This window comes from Galeopterus variegatus, unplaced genomic scaffold (assembly GCF_000696425.1).
Source record: "Galeopterus variegatus unplaced genomic scaffold, G_variegatus-3.0.2 Scaffold1039, whole genome shotgun sequence".
In the NCBI taxonomy this organism is placed as follows: Eukaryota; Metazoa; Chordata; class Mammalia; order Dermoptera; family Cynocephalidae; genus Galeopterus; species Galeopterus variegatus.
Window position 1 is genome coordinate 350,197 of NW_007727150.1, and position 7,775 is coordinate 357,971.

Sequence of the window (7,775 nt, forward strand, 5' to 3'; positions counted from 1 at the left end):
CTGAGGGTTGCGATCCATTGCCGGACACGAAAAAAGACAAAAAGGAAAAAAAAAAAATGAAGGTGGAATAAAGACATTCCCAGATAAACAAGAACCGAGATAATTGCTAGCAGATCTGTCTTATAAGAAATATTAAAGGTAGTCCTCTGGCTGAAAGGAAATAACACCAGACAGTAACTCAAATCCACAGAAAGAAATGAAGAGTGCTAGGAATGGTAAATATGTGGCTAAATACAAAAGAAAAGACTACATACATATTTTTTTCTTTTCTTTTTAAAATTTCTTTTTAAAAAACATATAAGATTGTTTAAAGCAATAATTACACCACTGAATTGTTGTGCTTATAATAAATGCAGATGTAATGTACATGACAAAAAATAGAAGAAATAGAGCTATATTGGAGCAAAATTGCTATATTTTACTGGAAGTAAGTTAGTATTAACCTGACACAGATTGTGATTAAGTTGTATATTGTAATCACTAGAGCAACTACTAAAAATGGTTAAATGTACACTAAAAGTATTTGTTTAACACAAAAGAAGGCAGTAAGATGAGACAGAGAAACAAACAAACAAAAAAAGATACTTAGAAAACAAACAGCAAGGGGCAGTCATAAATCCAAGAAAGCCTGAATGTATGCCTGACGTGAGAGAAGAATTGGGTCAACACCACCATCTGAAAAGATCCATTGAAAATAGGCCTTTGTCACCAAAAGCAGCTTTTCTGACTTTTAAAAGTCAACACTCATACAAAAAGAGGGACCTGGCAGTGGGTGAATTGGGGCAGCTTTGTCCTGGGCATCTGACTCTGTCAAAGGTCCTGAGGATGAGGAAGGGAGCTCATGAGATCAAGCCCCATCATCACAAAGGATGTGACTGTAGCTGACACTACCCAAAACATGTGCACGGGGAATTTTTTAGTTGTGACTTTTGGCCACTTCTCAGGGTATCACCAGTCACTGAGAAGCTTCTTTCCACACAAGCTGCCAAAATGTTTCAGATAGTGTCTTCCTCGAAGAGACTGATGAGCGCAAGGAGTTGATAGCAAAGAAGAGCCAGATTGTCCCTCCCTGGTCCCCCCAGCACAACCAGGGGACGGGCTGCCCCGTCCTTGCTCTCCAGGCTGCGCCCAGTCAGCTGAAACACCCAACATCTGGGTAGCAGAGACGGTGCCGAGGCCTCTTCTCCACTCACGCTGACTGCTTTGTGTTTCTCCTACAGACCAAGAATTATGCTGAAAACACTTATTACAGCAACTTCATTTCTCATTTGGCCAACATCAAGTACGCAGGTAAGGGCAGGCAATGGCAGGTGCAGGAGGGAAGAGGGATGTGCGGGAGTCAAGGTGGGGGCAGGAGGCAGGGGAAGAGTGACTCTGGCAGGGTGGGTAGCCCACCCCTGCCTGCACGAGGTCACTTGCTTCTCAGGTCACCTCTGAGAAACCTGTTTATAGACTCTGCTGGTTGTTTCCCGTGATTGGAACTTCAGGATGGCTGGAGTTCCTATCTAGGAATATCCTCACTTAGTGACTTTCACCTCTGGCCCCAGTGGGCAGTGACAATCGTCGTCACTAGAGAGAGGTGTTCACCCTGGCTCCAAGCTGAGATGAACGTCCAGAGTGAAGCCCTCATCTTCCCGCCTGGACATACGGACCCTTGGGGCTGGTTTTTCGTCCCCTTTGCCTTCAGAAGGCAGAGTTCTTGTCAGAGCAATCGCCCACTCCCACGGTCAGCCCCTGACCTTGAGCTGTGACTGCATCAGCTCTGAAGGCTCGATTTTGTATATCCCACTCCGGGCACACCCGCCAGCCTCCCAGCTCACTGACTTCAGCACTCACCCTCTCCAGCAACTCATCTGACGGAGTCCTCCAACCCACGGGCCTCCACGGTCTCACTGCTGGTCACGCCTCGTGTCCTTTCATCTCTCTTTACTTAGCTTAGATTGCACGGGCCGTCCCAGGCGCACACCTTCAACGTCCTGCCCTGCGCGTCTCCACAAACTCACCTGGCACAGTCCCAGACCAGCTCTCACCTACTGAGTCTGTAGCCAAATAGCTGAATGAGGTTGGATAGAAACCCACAGACATCTAACTGGCATTATATTTGTTCATAACTGCAAATATAAATAGGCACTAACACTGCCCAGAAATCCTAAAATACTACTCTGGGCATTTTCTTTCTCCATCTCCAAAATGATCCCTCCCCGCACTTGCCCTCCCTCTGAAGCCCCCCGCACCCTGCTCCAGCTCCTCCCACCTTCACTCCCCACTCCATGGAGAAGGTGGAAGGGATCGGTTGGAAACTCGCTCTTCTTCCTAACCCACCTGCGTCTGGACCAGACTCTGTGTTACAATGGATGAAAAAGTCCCTGGTCTCGTCACAGGCCACCCCTTCCACGTGAGCCCGACCCCAGCCTCTCTCGTGCTATCCCCTCCCCTCTCTCCTGCATCACTAACCTCTTACTCTTCATCGGGTCACTCAGCTGGGCACACAGACCTGTGCCTGACTAGCGCCCACCTCCGATGACAAACAGAAGTATCTCTTGACCTCACCGTTCCCCCAGCGTCCACCCCATTTTTCGGTTCCCCTGGAAAGAGTGGTCTAATAGTCCTGTTCTCCTTTCTCACCCACCTCACCCTAAGCTGGCCCCGCTACTCCACCAAGCCAGTCAAGGTCATCCCTGTTGTCACATCTACTGGCCACTTCTCTTGTCTTGGTTGCTCTAGAAACCATGGTCCATTCCACCCCAGCCGGCATCCCTGCGGCACCCCCACAGCCTCTCCAGCTGTGCCCTGTTGCTTGACTCCTGCTCAGAATGTCGAAGGGCTCCACAATTCTTTTCTCAGTGACCTCATGCAGTGAATGGCCTGAATTGCTATCTCTAGGCTGTGGGCTCCAAAAAACTTTATCTCACCCTCTGTGCAGTGACGGCAGCAGGCAGGACAGGTGAGACACAGTGGACCCAAGAACCATCTGGCTAATTTACTGACCATAAACAAAGCCAGCAGGAGAAACCACGGACCAGCTGTCACTGCCTGCTGGGGCCAGAGGTGAAAGTCACTCAAGTAGGGATATCCCTAGTTAGCAGAACTCCAGCCATCCAGAAGTTTCAATCATGCAAACCCTGGAGTTTCCTTGAACTCACCTCAGATATTCTATTTCTCCAAACTGACCCAGTACGTTTCCTCTTTCAAGTCAATAAATTCTGCTTCTGATCAGTACTGCCCACGACACTAGCCTCTCTCTGAACTCCAGATTCCCTTATTCAACTGTTTACTTGTTACTGCCCTGTGGATCTAAAAGGTAAGCTAGCCAAAGCACGACTGTACTCCCACTGCCTTCTGGGCATTCCCTATACTGACTCTCTTTGCTTATTTCACATCTCAGCAAAGAATGTCACACATCCCATTGTTTAAGACAAGCATCGTGGAATCATCCTCAATTTTTCTCTTTCCATCACCGCCCCCCTCAAATGTCCAAACCATCCAGGTGTCCTGTTGTTTTTAACTCCAAAACATTACACATCACCTTATGTTAATTTTCTGCTCAGTACTTATCACTGTCCACATTTTATTTATTTATTTATTTTCCTTTTTTTGTCTTTTTTACTGACCGGCAACGGGATCGCAACCCTCGGTGTTGCGCCCGCACCTCGCTCAGCCAGTGAGCGGGAACCAGTCTGTATGTGGGATCCAAACCCTCAGCAGGAGCGCCGCCACGCTCCCAAGCGGTGCACTCTCCAGTGCGCCACCGGGCCGGCCCCACATTTTATTTACTTACCAGTTTATTACATGTCTCCCATTACTAGAACACAAGTGGGCGAGGACTCTGCCTTGTTAATTGTCGTGTTCCCAGCATTAGTAACATACCTGGCACATGGCTGGCATGAAGCATGTGTCAAATACACGATAGGAGCTAGTCTATGTCAGCAGAACACCCACAAGATACCTTTAGCAACCCAAAAGTTCCTTAATTATGAATGACCTCTTCCTAAATTTGGATTTGCCAGCCTTAGGTATGTTCGGCACTAGAAGATCTCCAATTATCTAAACTTACAGAGGGTTCAAAAATTCTTTTTAAAAAATTGTGGTAAAATTATATAGTTATCATGGGTCAATTAAGAAAAACAAAGAGAGAGAGAGAAAAAAAGAGAGAAATAGGGAATAGAATAGTGGCTACCAGAGGCAGGGAAACGGGAGGAGGGAAGCAGAGAAACGTTGTTAGACCTGGTCAGTTACAAGGCCAGCTAGTTAGGAAGAATAAATTCTGGTGCTCTAGGGTGACTATAGCTAATAATATTATATTGTATATTTGAAGATAGCCAGAAAAAAGGATCTTGAATGTTATGACCACAAAGAAATGTTAAATGTTTAGGTGATAGATATGCTAATATTCTGATTGGATCATTATACGATCTATGCATGTACTGAAACAACAAACTCTACCCCATAAACATGTACAATAAAAAAAACAAGTAAAATCCCAAAAAACAAAACAAATAATCTGTAATTCTGCATACAGGTTTTTTCCCCGAGTGTCTCATTCCTGTCCTATTTATTCACTTATTTATTTTTGTGGCTGGCCGGAGTGGGGATCTGAACCCTTGACCTTGGTGTTATAACACCGAACTCTAACCAACTGAGCTAACTGGCCAGCCCACATTTGTCCTTTTCTGTCTGGCTTATTTCACTTAGCGTGATGTCTTCAATGTTCATCCATGTCATAGCCTGTTTCAGAATTTCATTCCTTTTTAGTGCTGAATAATATTCCGTCGTGTGTATATGGCACATTTTGTTTCTCTCTTCATCCACTGGCAGACATCTGGGTTATTTCCATCTTTTGGCTGCTGTGAATAATGTTGCTATGAACGTGGGTGTACAAATATGTGCTCAAATCCTTGCTTCAATCCTTTTTTTGCCAGCTGGCTGGTACAGGGATTGAACCCTGGACCTTGGTGTGATCAGCTTCACACTCTAACCAGTGAGCTAACTGGCCAGCCCCTGCTTTTCAGTCCTTTTTGGCATATACCCAGAAGTGGAATTGCTGGATCATATGGTAATCTATGTTTCATTTTTTGAGGAACCACCATACTATTTTTTATAGTGGTTACACCATGATTCTGGAATTCTGGACCTTCACTGAAATATATTAGAGTTATAAAAATAAATCTACACTATAGAGCTGCTTGGGAGGTTATATCTTGAAATTTTCCAATAATAATAAAACTTGGAAAATCTTTTGCCTGCTCCTGGGATTATGCACTGCTAGACTTCGTGGCCTTGGTTGAACAAGCCTGTGTATATAGATTTCAAAAGTGTATTCTTGTTGCCTTTAAAAAGTACAAAAGTGCTCAGGGAAGCAAACTCCACAGAACTCAGCTCCATGTTGCGCTAGTCTCGTGCTGAGCTCTGACGTGAACAGAGCAAGTGGCTCTCTAGCAGTGGTGCGGCTGCTGTGGGAGCGTCAGACACCCTGCGTGCGCTCCCTCCCTGTACCCCATCTGTGGCTGGGTTTGGTTCCCTCGGGGAGTGGCAGGGGGAGCTCGGGACCGCGTGCTGACACGTGCATCCCAGCTGTGTTCTGATTCTGCTCTATCCACCCACTTCTAAATAAGCCCAAACCAAGGGATTGTGTTTTTCCTTTGAGGGCACTTACCAAGAAGCTTCCAGAGGTCGTAAGTCTTTTCTTTCATTGATTATAAAATGTACCCTCTGCCTAACAGTGACGACGACGATGCTGATGGCAGTTATAATTAGAAGTACTTCCTTACATGCGGGTTCAATGCCAGCCACTTCATAAACATTATTTCCTTTACCCTCACAGCAATCCTATTGAGTGTCCCCTTATTACAGATGAGGAAACAGCCTTAGAGTGAGACTCGGTTGAGGCCACTCAGCCAGAGGAGGTATCTGAGTGTGTCTGTCCCCAAAGTCTCTGCTCTTAACCCTTTCCAGGAAGCAGTAAACTGGGGAAATTATTCCCAATGATAAGGTGATTTGAAGGTGGTGACATCTGAGCCTCGGCAGTGGCGGTCTCTGACATTCCTTTATCTCCTGTTTTGTCGGTTAGGACAAAGCACAGATCTGACTGACCTTGACATTCAGGACATGCTGCCTGAGGACCTCCACCACTACTACAGCTACCAGGGTTCACTCACCACTCCTCCCTGTACCGAGAACGTCCGGTGGTTTGTGCTGGCAGATTCCGTCAAGCTCTCCAAGTCGCAGGTAAAGCATGCCATTGCTTTGCCCAAGTCTCCCCTTTCGACTGCCTGGTTAATGTGTGTCCCCAGAATCTCACCTAAGGTCTCACCTTGGACACTTGCCATGTACAGGGCTACTGTGCCTCACCCGTATTTACGTGGCTGGTTTCATTAGTGCTGTGGCAGAGATGGACAAACAGGCGTCAGAGAGTCCAAGAAACTTACAGTTGATGCAGCAAAAGGACTGGAGCCTGATCCAAGTCATAGGAGAAGATCTGCACGGCACAGGCAAACACTGTTGAGTGCCGTTCTTGCCAGGCACTGTTCTAGGTTCTTGATGTACTAAATCCCTGTCCTCAGCTTACATTTTAACCTTTCAAATGGCTTTATGCAAGAAGGATAGCTTCATAGTTAACTCTTTGTCATATTAAAATGCCTGGAGCCCTTTGAGGATGCCCAGTAAATGTTTGTTGCATCGAACAAATGTTACTGAGGCTGTAAGGCAAAGCTGATATTTTCTTCTGAGTGATATTCTTTTTTTTTTTTCCCCCTTTTTGTCTTTTTTCGTGACCAGCAACGGGTCACAACCCTCAGTGCCGCGCCCGCACCGGACTGGGACCGGCAACGGGATCGCAACCCTCGGTGTCGCTCCCACACCTCGCTCAGCCAGTGAGCGGCCGGTCTGTATGTGGGATCCGAACCCTCAGCGGGAGCACCACCACGCTTCCCAAGCGGTGCACTGTAGCAGTGCGCCACCGGGCCGGCCCCTGAGTGATATTCTTCCACAGAAACAAATATTTCTTTTTGTTAAGCTTTTTATTCCCTAACTCCAGGAAAACTTAAAAAGAACCCTACTCAAGGAAACCCACACACGAAAGTGTTGCTAACCAGGCTGGAAATGCCCCAGATACCAAAAAAAGCAAATATAACCTATCTCTGGAAAAAATACACCTTAACTCAAGATGCAGAAGAATTTCCACCAATAAAGTTACCTGAAATTAGCTCAATTAGAAAAAAAAAATCACAAAACAGATGAGGAAAAAGACACTATGAGAGAGAGCCAGTGGAATCTGACCTACAAAGATTACAGATCATGGAATTACCAGGTAATTAATATAACATAAGAAGGCTTAATATGTATAAAGAAATAAGAGGTTTAAACATGAGGAAAGAACCAAAATATGTAAAAATGACTAACCTCACTTGAAAAAAAAAGCCCAAATAGAATTTCTAGAAAATTTCCTAGAATGCAGCATAAAGAGAAAAACCAATAGAAATATAAAAAAGAAGTAAAGAAACTAGTATAGTGGAAAGGTCTAACAAATGTCTAACTGAAATTCTAGAAGGAGAAGAGAGGCAGAAAAGGCAAGAGGCACAATTTGAGGAAATATTGGCCAACAATTTTCTAGAAGAGTGGAAAGACACCAAGTCATATATTAAAGAATCCTCATCAGTCAATGTTTTTTTTTGTCTTTTTTCGTGACCGGTAAGGGGATCGCAACCTTTGGTGTGGGGTCGCCCACACCACGCTCAGCCAGTGAGCGCACCGGCCATTCCTATATAGGATCCGAACCC

The 7,775-nt window shown here is 45.6% G+C and overlaps 1 protein-coding gene across 1 annotated transcript in view; it reads left to right on the top strand.

The window, feature by feature from the left end:
• CA6 (carbonic anhydrase VI) overlaps window positions 1-7,775 on the top strand; it is a 27,754-nt gene that overhangs the window by 16,252 nt on the left and 3,727 nt on the right. The window contains exons 5-6 of the mRNA XM_008574402.1: window positions 1,221-1,290; window positions 6,068-6,225. Coding sequence (XP_008572624.1) covers window positions 1,221-1,290; window positions 6,068-6,225 — 228 coding nt within the window. The remainder of the gene's footprint in view (window positions 1-1,220; window positions 1,291-6,067; window positions 6,226-7,775) is intronic.